General features: G+C 35.7%; 2 protein-coding genes across 5 annotated transcripts in view; one reads left to right on the plus strand and one right to left on the minus strand.

Moving 5' to 3' along the window:
- The window catches only part of LOC139104153 (uncharacterized), a 28,452-nt gene extending 18,105 nt beyond the window's left edge, over positions 1-10,347 (plus strand). For 2 of the 3 annotated variants that reach the window (XM_070659425.1, XM_070659423.1), the window contains exon 3: positions 85-10,347. In XM_070659425.1, the coding sequence (XP_070515526.1) occupies positions 85-1,725 (1,641 nt within the window). In that variant the 3' untranslated portion in view covers positions 1,726-10,347. The remainder of the gene's footprint in view (positions 1-84) is intronic. The other variant, XM_070659424.1, reaches the window with a different exon arrangement.
- Positions 10,348-11,957: 1,610 nt separating this feature from the next.
- On the minus strand, positions 11,958-15,770 carry Phb2 (prohibitin 2). 2 transcript variants are annotated; one of them, XM_070659428.1, is made up of 6 exons: positions 15,521-15,770; positions 14,870-15,132; positions 14,392-14,709; positions 14,183-14,260; positions 13,926-14,022; positions 11,958-13,296 (listed from the first exon to the last, which is right to left on the minus strand). In XM_070659428.1, exons 1-6 carry the CDS (start codon positions 15,648-15,650, stop codon positions 13,109-13,111), a joined length of 1,074 nt encoding a protein of 357 aa, XP_070515529.1. In that variant the 5' UTR covers positions 15,651-15,770; the 3' UTR covers positions 11,958-13,108. The 2 variants fall into 2 exon arrangements, with proteins under 2 accessions (XP_070515529.1, XP_070515530.1); XM_070659429.1 differs by having other exon boundaries at positions 13,212-13,331; positions 15,521-15,766.
- Between the last annotated feature and the right edge of the window lie 65 nt (positions 15,771-15,835).

Below are 15,835 nucleotides of genomic sequence, written 5' to 3' on the forward strand. Positions count from 1 at the left end.
TATAGATATAAAAAAACTTTAAAATATAAATTCTCCTTATTCGTATCAATATTTTTATCGTTCTTTTTTTTAAATCTATTTTAGTACATTCTTCCGGCGACGGTGCACATCAACCATCAACCTCGTCTCAGTCGTGGCGACGGACCAATTGTTCTGATTCTCGCTCCTACACGCGAATTAGCTCAACAAATCCAAACGGTTGCACGCGATTTCGGCTCGTCTTCATGCATCCGCAACACCTGCATTTTTGGTGGCTCGCCAAAAGGACCTCAAGCTCGCGATCTTGAACGTGGAGTAGAAATTTGTATCGCCACTCCCGGTAGATTGATTGATTTTCTTGAGAAAGGTACTACGAATCTGCGCAGATGTACATATCTTGTTTTGGACGAGGCTGATCGAATGTTAGATATGGGTTTTGAGCCACAGATACGCAAAATTATCGAACAAATTCGTCCCGATCGGCAAGTACTCATGTGGTCCGCCACTTGGCCTAAAGAAGTGCAAGCTCTCGCCGAAGATTTCCTCACTGATTATATTCAAATCAATATTGGCTCTCTAACCTTAGCAGCCAATCATAATATTCGACAGATTGTCGAGATCTGCCAAGAACACGAAAAGGAAACAAAACTGTCGCAATTACTGCGCGAGATAGGCACCGAACGTGGCAGCAAGATGATTATTTTTGTGGAGACGAAAAAGAAAGTTGATGACATCACGAAGACAATCAAACGCGAGGGCTGGTCCGCGATCTCGATTCACGGCGACAAGTCGCAGCCGGAGCGCGATTACGTACTGTCAGAATTTCGTAACGGGAAGACTATGATTTTAGTCGCAACAGACGTAGCCGCGCGTGGCTTGGATGTCGAGGACGTAAAGTACGTCATCAATTTCGATTATCCCAACAGCTCCGAGGACTACATCCACAGGATCGGCAGAACCGGTCGCTGCCAAAGCGCAGGAACTGCTTACGCTTACTTTACACCGAACAATGCGAGGCAGGCAAAAGAATTGATCGCAGTATTAGAAGAAGCTGGTCAAGCTATAAATCCACAATTGGCAGACATGGCAAATTCTGTCAGAAACCAATATGGCAAGGGACGGCAACGGTGGAATCACGTACGGAGCAATAAGGATAACAATTCTCATGGAAGTCCTAGAAGCAACATCAGCCCAACGATAAATAACTGGCAGCATATGCTGCAAACGAATCAACAGCACGGACATCACAATCAAATGATTCAAGAAAAAAGTGTGGCACGTCATCCTCGTAACAACGGCTATCAAGCTAATCGGCAAAATAATTATCAACCGCAACATTCCTATCAACAACAGCATCAGCAGCGACAATCCCTCACTAGCTATCAGAACAACTACCAGGCAACTAATAATACATGTCAACCCGTGCATCAGACTACCAGCGCGCCGAGATATCAAAATAGAACTGGAGGATATCAGCAGCAGGGTAATCGTTACCAAAATCGACAAAACGGTTTCAACGGCAATCAGAACGGACCGAATGTTTACTCGATGCCGCCACCCTTCATGATGCCGTCCGGTGGACACGCGGACTCCGGAATTCAGAATCTCGTGAACAATAAGTTCTTCCAGACCAATCGACCGCCACCCAACGCTGGAGCTTGTGCCTATCAGTCGATGGGCTATGGCCAGTTTCAAGCAGTACCGCCGTACGGATACCCGTACCCGCCCACACCCGTACAGCAGTGACGCCTTCAGCGATGCAAAATCGGGGTACGGGCTAAATAAAAAGTAAGTATGTATGTCCCGCTTATCGGGGTTTATTTGGATCGTTCTTACATTGAATAGTGGATCCAATTTATTATGATAGGCTGCCGATAACGAATAATTGGCTCATAAAGATTGTGAAGTTTTACTTTGTAATTTTTTTCTTTTGTAAGTTGAACTCTTGTATTTCAGTTAATTGCAATCTTAAGACTTTGCATTCAGAGTTTTAAAGTTTTTTTAAGAGAAATATTACTTTATTAATAGTGTATTAAAAAATTAATTAAAATATCTACTGAAAAGGTAATTTAATAAATTGTTAAAATTTCTTACAATTTTTTTAAAAAAGATTAGATTACAGAAATTTGTTTTTTTTGTTTTTCTTTTTTTTTTTAATTGAAAGACACTTTAACGTATCGGTAGTTTATTATATTAATCTTAATGTAATACTTGTTCTTCTTTTTTTTCATTAATTTTTTTCTGGAATTGTGCCGAGTCGACGTAATATTTATTTCGAAACATTAAATGAAACGAAATCATTATTCAAGAAGTCGTATTTCGGATAGAGAAATTTTGATTTCTGTTTAATACTACTGTTTGAGGAATATAAGTTGATGTCTTAGCAATTTGAGTTTAATTAACGATAATCAGATATTAAGACGTAACTCTCGTTACTGCCAAAAGGTAAAAGCCAAATTACACAAGAGAAGAATATAATAATTTGCAATTTAAATTATTCAAAGTACAAATAAATACACAAGAATATAAGAATTATTTAATAAAAAAAATATATATTAACTTATAAATATATATATATATATACATACATTAAATTTTTTAATTTATAAACTAAATTATTAAATTATTTTATTATATATATCGAATTATTATATTGAAAATAAAGGAATGTTTTTTTAGTGCGGCGTGAAATTTGTACATATTCCTTTTTATCGCACTTTCCTTATATATCTTGCCTCTTTATTCGTATTTTTTGCATAATTAGTTAACCTGACGAGTTAAATAAACTCAAATTGTTAAATTAGCTAAAAATGATGAAGGTGGCAATTAATCGAGGCACATTCCAGTTTTCAAATTCTTGATGTAGTTTAGCATCCTTAGCAATGAGCATACACGATATAATATCGATCCTAGATGTTAATCATCGCAGTGATGATTCACGAATCCCTCTACTGATATAATTGAGAATAATAATAATCCTCTTATGCGAGTATTATTGTAGCTATATTATAAATGCTTTTTTCCGAAATGCACGAAACATATAGAAGGGGGTGGATTAAGACTATATATCAAATGTACTAATTTATAATTTATTTATATGTAGTTCGCGTGATTACACATACGCAGAAGAAAAACCCAGGAAATAAAACGCGCGATATTGCTCTATAGGAAGGAAATTTGTAAGGCCTTTTGCATAAAAATTAAGCCGTTTTTTATGTGCCCTGGCATAACGAACGAATTGTCATGCCCTTTGTTTCGGGAATGGGAAATAATAAAAAAAAAAGAGAGAGAAAAGAAGCATAGAAGTAAGACGGAGAGAGAGACAATTAAAACAGTCTAAGAAAATCTAATTTATCTATAAAACAATTTTGCAAGAACTAAACCAATCTTGGGCACGCTTTTTCTCTCTCTTTCTTTCTTTCTTACTCTCTTTTTTTCTCTCACTTTTTCTCTCTCTCTCTCTCTTCTCTCTGTCTTCTCTCTCTCTCTCTTTTTCTCTCTCTCTCTACCCGATACAATTAATCGTAGCGTTAAAAATAAGTATCTCGTGCTCCGATGATCTTACAAAAATTCAAATAAATCTTGAGGTCTCTGGATTCTTGAAATTCTAAAGTCAGCGTCTTTCCAACACTTGCTCTCTAAATCTGAATTAATAAATAATCATTATTTACCAGTGATTCAGATTTAAAAAGTAAAAAATTGTACTTACGAGAACTGCGAGTCCGCAGAAACTTCGATATTTAATTACTTAAATATCATTACGTTGGACTCTTTACAGACAATATATTCCAACTTGAGCTTCTAAAAATTCTCAAAATGTTGGTTACTTTAGAGTCCCTTACACTTCGAAAGATTTCTGTTTCCCTCGAGTATTAATTCGAGCCCATTTAAAAATTCTCATTCTCACGAATTCAGTTCTGCGATGCATCCGTCATTCTCGCACTTTTAAATAAATTTCAATTCTTCGGGATCGCTCTCCGTGAACTATTAAACTTAACTTCTCGCTGCTGATCCTTTCGAGATCCATAATCCAGAGATCTTTAGCGGGTTTTGAACTGCTGGATCCTTGAAGACATGCAGATGATCTTTAGAAGACAACGTAAATTAAGCACGTAGTCATGATGGCTGTGTACCTCGAGATGCAAAGTTTGATACCTTATTTTTATATATATATCGAAAGTGATTTGTTGTTGAACCAACGAATGATTATATGATACATTGTTGTTTGATGTTTATGCAATTGGCCACTGAGTGGTCTTGTCTCTGCGCACCGTGCGCGCAGGCTGGCCGCCATCGATACTAATCTGATTTTTCAGTTGTACCTGCTATTTTAGTTAACAAGCAAATTAGAGTAAATGCGCCGTCGTCAACTATCACTCCGGTGAACAATAACGATTATGCTACTTTTTGCTAATGCTTCAATCGTTCAACCAGCGGCTGCGCCCTTCCGCCTACGAGCTAATAAACTTTATTCTTATTTCTCGCAGCGTTATTAACTCTAAAAGCTCAGGATATTAAAATTGATCCTTAAGAACACGAATTCTGTATTCGATACTCTTGAAGAACCTTGCGCGAAGATTCGTAGACGCTGGTTGAAAGTTGAATCGTCTTACGCATAATAAATTAAGGATATAACATATTGTTGTATTCCGAAGCAGCCCTTTGTGGTACCGGAGGACGTTTTTTGACAACATGCCCGAATTAATTAATGAACTAACGATTGGCGCACGCTGTTCGGGGCATGTGATAACATTTTATTAGCAGCGTGTAGCAATTTTGCGAGCCTCCAGATTACTCTGCACATACCACCGTATATCATGTAATAATCGAGAAGGAAATAGAAAGAGACAATGATTTATAAAAACGAAAGAAAGAGAAAAAAAAAAAGACAATTCTCTGGTCTCAATCGGGAAAAAAAAAGAAAAAAACAAGTAGATGGCTCGTAAAAGGTTTCTTTAATTTAAAGGAGTTTATGTATTACGTTTCTCGTTAACAAATCGTAGTCAATCGTACCGTTTTATAATTATTCCTCCCAATTATTTTCGTCTTAAGTTTTTATATTCTCGCACATTTAATTCTCTTGGAATGTTGAAATTCATTAATCGAGGATTTTCGTTTATACTTTTCGAGTAGGCCAGAGAATCAATATATAAAACAACGCTCTCGCGCAGGAATGCTATTAATTAATGATTGTTAATTGTTGCCGCGTGGCGATTACTCACTGACGGCTCGCTATTATAAAATAATTAACAATTCGTCACGCACACATAGTGAAAAACGCTAGGACATAAAGGTGTTCGATCTGCAAGAGAAAAAAAAAAAAAAAGAATCCCATTCAACTCGTTTAGATCCACGTACTCTAGATGCGTGCTCGGACGTGAGCCGTGGATTGATTTTGAACATCGTTAATCGTCGTAAGAGTCTCCAGTGTTTTTTTTTACGAAAGAAACATAAACGATAGTCAATAATGTTCAACGAAGTGGGATGTATATTCGGGATCGGGATGCTCGTGTTCTCGGATCCTTTACATCTTTGAAGGTTTACATTGCTGGATTACCGATGTATCCGTTTCTTCTTGGAGATTAGAAACTGTGAAGCGTTGGTATTTGAATACCCCAAAGATTTTGCGAGAAACTTCGAAGCTTACCTGGGAATCTCGAAGTCCCAGAAAGTTTTGAATTCTTACAACCGTGAAGACTTAGGATATAATAACTTGGAAAATTTCGCAAGTTTAGCACCTTTTTGGAATTATAGGAAACGGAGATTCTGTACGGAACGCTTTTAATGAGCACAGTGGAATCTCTTGATCTTTCGGATTAAAAAAAAAAAAAAATGATATTTCGAGTTGCAGGACATAGGTACTTAACAATCGTACACGATTTAATATTTCGAGTGCTTGTTCTTCTTGTTTTCTTCTTAAAGATGTATTCCTCAAAAGAACGTGATTTTTTTCTTTTTTTTTTTTTATGGTTTTGTCTCGGAGAGATTGGACTTTTCTTTAATTGCTGAATCTTCGAATTGAAGGATCCTTGGATTCTAGAATTTTTGATCAACGAATATTAAACTCGAAGAGCCTACTTTGTCTATCTGATTGCGTCGATGAATGGTGATATAATAATAGGAAACGTATGCGTTGCGAGCATGGAAAAAAAAAAAAAAAATACTGAATACTCTCGCGTATTGTGTATGCCCGCTATCAAATCGGAAAAGTACTATTTCAAATTACTACGGTTTCCAATCGAGGTAATCGAAAAGAATATGTACAGAAAAACTCGCTATAAAATCGACTGACCAATGCTAATTAACCAGCTATTTTTAAATTTCCTTTATTATCTACATATTAATTTGTTCTAAAATTGATTATTTTTTTAAATGTATGGGTTCCATTAATTGAATTATGTTTTTCAGAATTTCAGTTTAACTTTATCTAAAAAGGGGGATAGTGATTGAGAAATAATTATACATATTTTATGATACCATCAATTTTATTAAAAGTTTTCTGAATTTTTCCCCCTTTTAATAAAACAGCAATTCTCAGTGAAATAATACAGATAGCGGGTTGTATGCGTAGCTCTGTGATATGTAAAACATAGCATATTTCTAGCTCTACCTATCGTGCATCATGATTAAAGTAAGGGATGTATTTCATCAGTTTTATATGCGGCATCAGTCAACAAATCTTGATGATGATTAATGCAAAGTTGTCGATATTCTATTTAGCTACTGGGAAAGAAAAGAGGAATTACACCGAAGGCAACCTCTCGCACTTTCCTAGAATAAAAAAAATCTAACAGTGGGCTATAGATAATATATTCAATTAGACTGTGTAAAAAGAATTTTTTTTCCGATAAAAAGACAACGAAACGATGAACGTTGTCGTAAGATTAATAATATTCTCTTATGATGCATTTTCTTTACGATATGAATACAAATCAGCATCTGCTTAATGAACAATATACATCCCAAAACTCTTTTGAATTTTTAAGCAAAGATGAATAAATCGGGTTTTTTTTCTTTTTTTTACAAATTTTCAAAATTCGTTACCTTTCACGCAATCTAACATTTAATTATTGATTCATTGATTGTAATATTAAAAAAAATATATATATTAAATTAAACACTAAAATTAAAAATTTATTTAAGTTTGCAAGCGTAAGAAAGTTGTAAAAATTTATTTATGCACTTCTTGAGGTATAATAATTAAATGTCAAAAGAGTGGTTTTTATTATTAAAGGAAAGGGGCCAAGAAGTTTTTTCGAGACAGTTTCTTTGTCATATCTTTGCGCAATCACAATTCTGTGAACGTTTTGGTGCTTGCGACTATAATGTTTATCCTACATTATTATATCATATATTACTTTGATATTTAATGTTTAGTACTTTAGTATTTACAGTTTAATTTAAATGTAAGTTCTATTCAAGTTATTAGATTATAGGTAAATTTTTAGTCTCGCACGTAATATTGAAATGTATAAATTTATATATTTTGAGATTGCAAAATGATATTTCGCGATCAATACGAGATAAAAAGAAAAAAAAATATGAAACGATAATCTCAAGATTTAAGTATACTCTTATATATATTTCGTTAACGTCAAACGTATCTTGCATTTATCACTTTTGTTTTGACTTCTTATTCGCGTTTAATGCAAAATTTATTCTCTCGAGTTATGAATTAGAAAAAAAAAAAAAAAAACGTGGGATAACAAGATAGATCGCTGTTTTATTTCAGTTTCGATTAATTGTGTTCTTCTCATTCGAATACTGTACTCGATCCTTGTTTTCGCTATCCCGATGGGGAGGATTCGGCACTTCTGTTGCTGCTTTATCGAAACCTCCACATTTTTCTGAAGTACTTTTTGTGATTCTGCTACTTCTCCCAGGATTTGAGCTTGGCCCTCTGTTAAATTCTTCGTTAGATCATTTTGCCAAGTGGGAGGACTCCTCTTTTTTTAGGAAGGTGGAACCATGGGGTTTACATTCGAGATGGGATGATAAATCTTCCTTCTAGTTTCCACGTGGCGAAGTTCCACTAACTCGACCATCTTATACGATGGACCGGCCTCTGCCTCCCTTTTGAGGGCCTTGGCGACGTTGAACACCCTCCGTACGTTGCCATTATTCGATCCGCATCCTCTTTAAACACTGTGATATCACATAAATAAACATTTTAATTAATCGCAAGCATGAATATCATAAATATCGTAATGTCGTAGAAACTATTCTCTTCTATATATATATTTTTCTTTTATTATTATTATTTTTTTTTCTTTTTTTACACACAAAGACTGAATCTCGCCAGCTTGTATATGAATTAAGTGAACTGTCGTCCCTTTCGTATCTTACTTGGGCATGTGTCCATCGATGAGAAAAAGCGATGTCCTTTCTATCGCCTCTGCGTGCACAGAAAATCACTGTGCGAGAGTTGCGAATCAACATCGAATTAAACGTGAGATATAATTTTTACAAGAGTCTCTCGCGAGATCCGCACTCGCACGTTCAAGGAAGAAAAATCCTTTTTATCATCGACCGAACGTATCCGCTATGTTGTTTAACAACAAAATACTGTTAATAGTTCGTTTAATAATTTTCGTGTGATTTTTAATGCCGTTTACCGTAAACGGCCATGGTCGTATTGTTAATATTAATTTCGCTCGTTCATATCATCCACTTTGTTAAAAAAAAATTCACGATCTCTAAACGCTTTATAATCACGTGAAAACTACAGAGTTTTCAGGTTCTTCCTTTCTTTCTCCAAAGCCGTCTTACTCTCTTTGGGAAATATGTTCTTTGTTTTGTGGAATCTTTATTCGTGTTTAAAGTGTTCTAAGAAGGAAAAGGCATTGCAGGGAAGTAATGCATATAATTTCAGGTGTCATAACTCTTTGTCAAATTGGGGGAAAAAAAGAAAAGAAAGATTTTTACTCTCCTTTCATTGCATCAATATTCGTTAGCGAAACAATATTGAAATCCGAAGTGTTCAGCAATTTTCTGCGTATATACAGCGATCAGTTGAAACGCGTTGTCGAATTACATTCGTTACTGAATATACAATTGACAAGACTTGTAGAAAATAATGAAACTCGTAAATAAAAGGGGAAAAAAAAAATAAGACTTTCGTTCAAGGTGGGATAATGAGTTCGTACGAATTTCCTCGCGTGAAATTACGTTCAAGAAGCGGTCTCGAAACAAGTCGATAGACCGCGGTATGTAATTTGTCTTTAATTTAAATGTACCGTCACGGTCCAGCGAGTGATATTTTTCAACTGTTCGCACGAGGCTGTTTGAGTTTTGTAGGGCATTTATAAGTGACGATGGCGAAACCTTGGGTCGTTCCGACCGAACGGTTCCCGTTGTACGAAACCTACGGTGATGGACGAACGTTCAAATTGTTTAGCCCATACATTTATCGTGCCGACTTGCGTTCGTTTTACTCTCCGCGTCCCGTCTAAGCTCTCGCAATATATTGTTCTAGTAATTAGCGCGCGATCAAGGATGCCTAAAAACACAAAGGCCGCCGAAGCTAAGGAAGAAAAAAAAAAAACGAGCCACTAAGGATGATCGAATCGAGTCGCCGCGAGATGAGCGAGGTGGAGGAGAAAAATAATAAATAATAAGCAAAAAAAAAAAAAAAAAAAAAAAAGAAATAAAAGTATGTGCCGAAGATGTAACCTGTTGCTCTCAAAAGGTATCGCGATTATTAATCCTCTTTGCCGGCGCACCTCGGAACAGGTGCTTGTCGAGAAACCTGACCTGCTTCATTTTCTATGATAAATAATATATATAAATATATATTTTTATTTTCTTGTGGTCCTTCGACGGGTGAATCCTTCAACAACAGTATGGTATAGCGCGTCAATCACAATCGCATCTCTGGCGCACCTTGGCGCCGTCCGATAATGCGAACCAGCCATTCTCGAGATGAATTTAATAAGACATGGACTAGAATTCGCAAGATAATTAGCAAAGCGAACGAAATTATTCCGGAATTCTGGGCGCCGAGCGCGTACCAGAAATGCGTCGTTCGTTCTAATTCGAATGTTTGATGAACGATGAATTTATTATAAAAAGTGTGATCTGTAGCGATTAATTTTTTTTTTTTATTTTATTCTTTTTTTTTTTTTTTTTTTTTTTTTTATTATATATTTTTTTTTGTTAACTCATTTTCGAATCCGTTGACTCGTACGCGTGTATGCATGTGTGTGCGTATGGTGTGCGTTCGTGTGCTTTTGCGTGTATGCTCGCATGAATGACTGAATTATTTCGACTACCGGAAGTGCCGGATTGAAACCGCTGCTCGTCACGAGTCGCGAATTTGTGGAGTCGAATCTATTGCGTGCGATAAAAAAGAAAAAAAAAAAGAAACAATGTAAAGCGCGCGGAACATGCAGAATGGAAAAGGAATGCTGTGAGCTCTGACATCGCTTTCGTTAGCGATCCTCGAATGTAAAATATGCTGAAACGCGGCATTATTCCGTTCCACCACGTGCCATTCATATAAACGTCTCGCGACACGTTGCCGAAGGCTCGTTCTGCCAAGTGTGATAAATGCGCAAACATTGAAACATTCTTTAAGTGGCAAAACGCGCGCTATTTAACATATCCTCTCTTAAAAAACTGCAAAGCGAGCAGAAACCTTTTAATCCTTTCACGATCGCTAAAATGTAAAAATTTACAAAAAAAAAGAAAATAAGAAACAAAGATCAATAATAATTAAAAAAAAAAAAAGCACTTAACAAGTAATTGTAAAAGGATTAAACTAATGGTATACAAATGTAAGTGATAAAAAAATTAGCCAATTGCAAAAAAAAATTGTCGAAAAATATAAGTTTATTAATTTACATTTTTCGACTAAGTTTAAATTCTCGATTGGCTCGCTGCTTACATTTATCCGCGTGTCATTAGCTACTTTTGGTAAAAAGAAAAAAAAAAAGTAAGCTTAGTAAACACTTAGTAATTCTTTAACACGATCGGTTCATACATTTCGAGATCCATCAGGAAGATGAATACAGTCCGATCTTATTAAACAATTACTAGGCTGCTCTTTCTGCAGTCGATGATCTTGAGGATTGTCTACGAATCACACACTTTAAAGTAAAGCTAAAGCAACAGCACAATGTCGCTAAGTTTTTCCACATCGAAATTATTCGCGAAATACGAGGAAAAAGGAAACTGATATAATTTAATTCTGAAATTGCGCGGTGAGCAATAAAAAATAAAATATGCCATTAGAGTGAAAAAGAAAAAAAAGAACATCCTGAAAGGTTGCACACCGTATACATATTTCTTACGTACGAATTGCATTCATATATAATTTATGAAAGCCACTCCTTGGTCGTTTCAGGCTGAACGCTATTTGATAAATCTCGTTGATAGCATTGAAAAACGATCACGAAGTTCTCAATATTCAAATTCTTTCAAGATTTTCATAATTATTTAGTTCTTTAGTGTCTCTAGCTTTGTGATTTTTATTGTTCCATAAATCTTTCAACTTTCTTCGTCCTGCATTAATATAGATTTTTTTTTTCTTTCTTTCTTTTTATGTGTGTACGAAATAGCGCGGCGTTATTATCACGACTTCGTGGATTCTTTTCTCAATTTCGCGTAAATGCATGAGAGTCCTTGCGTTCCAGCTGAATTTCTGGAATTTTAATTAAAGCTTTTGAAAAAAAAAAAAAAAAGTAAATTATAAAGGCTGTCCTTATGCGTAAATAACAGGATTATCCTGTTCGTAGTTTATGATGTTAAACATTGACAATTTCTAGTCGTTTTATAATAGTGCTCGATAAACGATAGCTTCGTAACGAAAGCTCTAAACGCGCGGAACAAAATCATTTGTATATGGCAGCAAAATTAGTGGAAACAATTTATAATGCTCTCATTAAGAGGAGGGAATCATGAAAATTCAAACGAAATGTACCTGCAAAAATGAGCAATTCAAAAGCAAACCGTTATCCTTTTTAATCAATACTCTAAAATTTTTAACGGGAATATAATTAAAAAAAAAAAATAATAATAATTCGCATACGAGTTTTTAATCTTCGATGCCTAAAACTGGTTTTCAAAAGATTAAGAGACTATACCGACTTGTTAATTATTGCAAAATGATTCTCGCTGAAACATTAGTCGTAAATTCGCTCTTTCCACTTTAGGACAACCCAGCTACTTTGCTTGATGCAATCAAATTCACCGCGGGGGTGACATTACTGTAATATATAAATGTAGAAGAAAAAAAAAAAAAGTTTTATAACATTATGTGAATCTTGATGATTTCATACGGAACATATATAAATTTTTACGTGTTTTGATAACGTTTTGCGGTGTAAAAAAAAAAAAGTGCGGGAGAGATAAAATTTTCTGACGGCCGTTTAGCTCGCAGTGCCGTTAAATTACTTTTTCCACGACCAAAGAGAGGTAACGCGAGAAAAGTGGCTTTTTTCTTATTTTTTCACCATGACATATTTCAAAACGGCAAAGTGAATAGTTTATAGCGTGCGTAATTGTATGCCTTTTAAATGCGCGTGTGAGTGAGAAAGCGAAGGGAGGATGGATGAATCGATTGTCGTCGTACGAATCGTGTATCGACCGAAATAAAATTAAACTGACGAAAACTACGTTTGCGTTTGTTGAGGAAGTGAAAAGAAAAAAAAAAAAAGCACATGTTTGTTACATATATAAATATATATTACGGACGCGAAATGCCGTGAAGCGATGTTACGTGTCTGACTTTATATTCAGATTCTCTTCTGTAGGTTTCATTGAAGTGCATTTCTTGTATGTTATTACAGTATTACAGTAGAACATAAGAAAATAAATGAATGCAATAGTAAAATATGTGTCTCATTCTGCCGCGAGTGCAAATGGTTCGTCCGGTAACGAAAACAAGTTCGCCGAGAACCGTCGAAAAAGGTAATAAAATATTATTTACAATTTTACATTTATCAAATCCTAAGATTTATCTTAAGTTTAATAAAAAGTCTGTATAAGCAGCTTTGATGGCACCTGTCCCGCGGATTAATCTCGTTAATTTATTAACATTATTCTTCTTTCGAGAAACGTTGAGTTTGCAGGTCAATGGACGAAAGGATTATTTTGCCTTGGTGGAGACAAGCATGCGCCGCCAAATCTCTTATCGTACTATTAATTTAGCGCTATCGTCAGCCGATTCCAGAAGGATTGGAAGGACGACGGAGGGTACTGATGTCTCGATGGCGGATCTTTCGACACTCGGCAGTATCCGATGGGAACTGATACTCAGACTCTGGACAGCACGATCGGCCGCTTCGTCCCAGTTTTTCCAGCTCGCTCCCATATGATCTGAAAAAGCCCGCATTGAGGCGTCTATGTGTGGCCTATGCGCGACAAGCACGAAATACCCATTGTAAATTATCAGATAATTTTCTATGATTTTTCGTACAAGTTAGTTACATTTTTAATTTATCTTTTTTTACGCACTTAATTTTTTATTAAACATTAAACTGTTTTTAAATAGAAAGGCTTAAAAGTTTAATCAAGATAAGGGGGGAGGGAGGGGTCCCGCGAACAAATCAGATATTAATATTTTTCATACAAAATTTGGTGTTTAAAAATATTGATTTTAATAGTATATGTTTTAACAATCTCAACGAAGACTATCGGTAACAGTAATTATTTATTTTATTTTGTTTTATACGAGAATCCAGTCTACTCAATTTAGAAACGCACTGTTAAAGTCGGCGGATATCCGCGAGCGAACATGATCGCGAGGACGGCGAAAGGAAAACGCAGTGTGATGGGAAAATATATATGTAATCCGTGCGTTCAAAACATATGATGTATCTTATTCACAGTACTTCAACATAATAATACATGAGCCGACTGTTCTTCCGGCTTAATAAAAACTTAACTCAAGAGATAAGATTTAAAAAAAAAAAGTGACGCGCACTTTGACAATTTTTACTTCTTACTTTTCAGCTTATCCGAATTGTCATCGAACGTGGGATCTTGAATATTTAGCATCAAATTATTGCCACTGAGATATACTCTATTCTGGGAGTTAGCGATCTGCAATAAAGCACCAATAATTATATATATATAAATATAGTTTTCAAACATGTAAAGTATTAATTTTGATACGGGACATTATAATTTCATTACTTTTTTTTTTTAATATTGTATTAACAATGCTTGCACATTCATAAGGATATTATGAGAAGATCCTTACCGTACGTGAGATATTCTGTGCGGCTCGTATTTTGCGCAATTTCAGGTATCCAGGATTCTGACCGACAGCTAAACCAAGGTGCACTGGAGTTAAGGAGTTATATTTTCAAATCTATGCGACGTTAAAATTAATTATTCACAAATAATTAATTTAATCGTAATATATAAATAATTTTATCAGCTAAAAAATTTTTCTCTATTAAAGGATATCATTTTAGCAGCTTCAGCTTCTCCCTCAGCTTGTACAATTTTTTGCTGTCGCTCCTGTTTGGCCCTTTCCACAACAAACGCGGCACGTTGAGCCTCTTGCTGTGCAACTTGCTTAGCCTCGACCGCAGCAGTGTATTCCTTGCCGAAACTAAGATCCGTTATCGAAACGTCGTCTAAGAGGATGTTGAAGTCCCGAGCACGTTCCGTTAACTCTTTACGTATCATGTTAGACACCTGTTGTCTTTGCGTAATCAATTGGGAAGCATTGAATTTAGCAACGACCGATTTCAACACCTCGTTGCAAATGCTCGGCAATACCTAATTCATATTAATTTCAATTTAGTTTTACATAATATTAATTTCATTATAAATCGATATAATTTGCAAAATTAACGTTCGAAACTTTGGTATAATTCTGCTAAATACTTCAATGTATGAGTTTAATTTTTATGTAGAATTTTTTTATTATAATAATAACCTTGTCGTCGTAATCAAGACCTAACTGCCGATACATGAAGGGAAGTCTAGTGGCATCGGGGCGTGAAAGAACACGTAGCGAAATGTTGACCATCTGCAAGTCTTTCGATCCCGTAGGTGTGGCTAGGTTTCTCGGTTTGCTTCTGATATCATAAATTATTGGATACTGAATCCACGGAATTCGGAAGTGTAAGCCCTCGGCCATGATATCCTTTTGAATACCTCCCAGTCGAGAAAACATAATCGCTCTGTGGCCAGCGTCCACTAAAATTCATAAAATTTTTAAGCAACTTCAGATATTTTTTATTCTTATTTTATTACCATTGCAAAAATTTTATTATGATAAAAAAGTTTTATTCAGTGGCATGTAAAATTAAATCGCTAGGAGAAAAAAAAAAAAAAAAAAAGAAAGGCTACAAGTACATACCACACAAGTGTATTAAATTGCATCAGTTACATCGTAAATTACATAACAAAAGCCGCATGAAATAATAATCGAAAAGAGTGTGTGCTAAGGAAAAGAGAGCAAGTCCAAATAATATCGCGAATTAAATCGACGTTGGAGATCACAGTTCATTCAGGCGAAGGACGAAAGTGATTAGCAATAATTAACATTCTTATTAGTAAAAACGATATCGAGATTAAGGTTAACCTGTGTACATCGATTTGGAAACGCTGTAGGCAGCAACGCCCGCGGCTGCGAGGACCTTCAGGCCCATCGGCACTCCGTTCGGGCCTTTGCCAAAGCGCGAGGCCATCTCGTTGAATTTATTTTGCGCCATTTCGACAGATCACACCGCAAAATCACTCGGCGCACAGCAAAACCGGCGACGAAACGGAAAAGTCGTGCCACAACGAGACGTGGGAAGAAGAAGACGAGAAACGGAGTGATCGAAAAAGCATGGCACGAAGCATGTAAAATAAAAAGTCCGGCCACTCGCATGGGAGTTCGAAGAGCTCGTTTGGG

The sequence above is a fragment of the Cardiocondyla obscurior genome, linkage group LG07 (assembly GCF_019399895.1).
Source record: "Cardiocondyla obscurior isolate alpha-2009 linkage group LG07, Cobs3.1, whole genome shotgun sequence".
NCBI lineage: Eukaryota > Metazoa > Arthropoda > Insecta > Hymenoptera > Formicidae > Cardiocondyla > Cardiocondyla obscurior.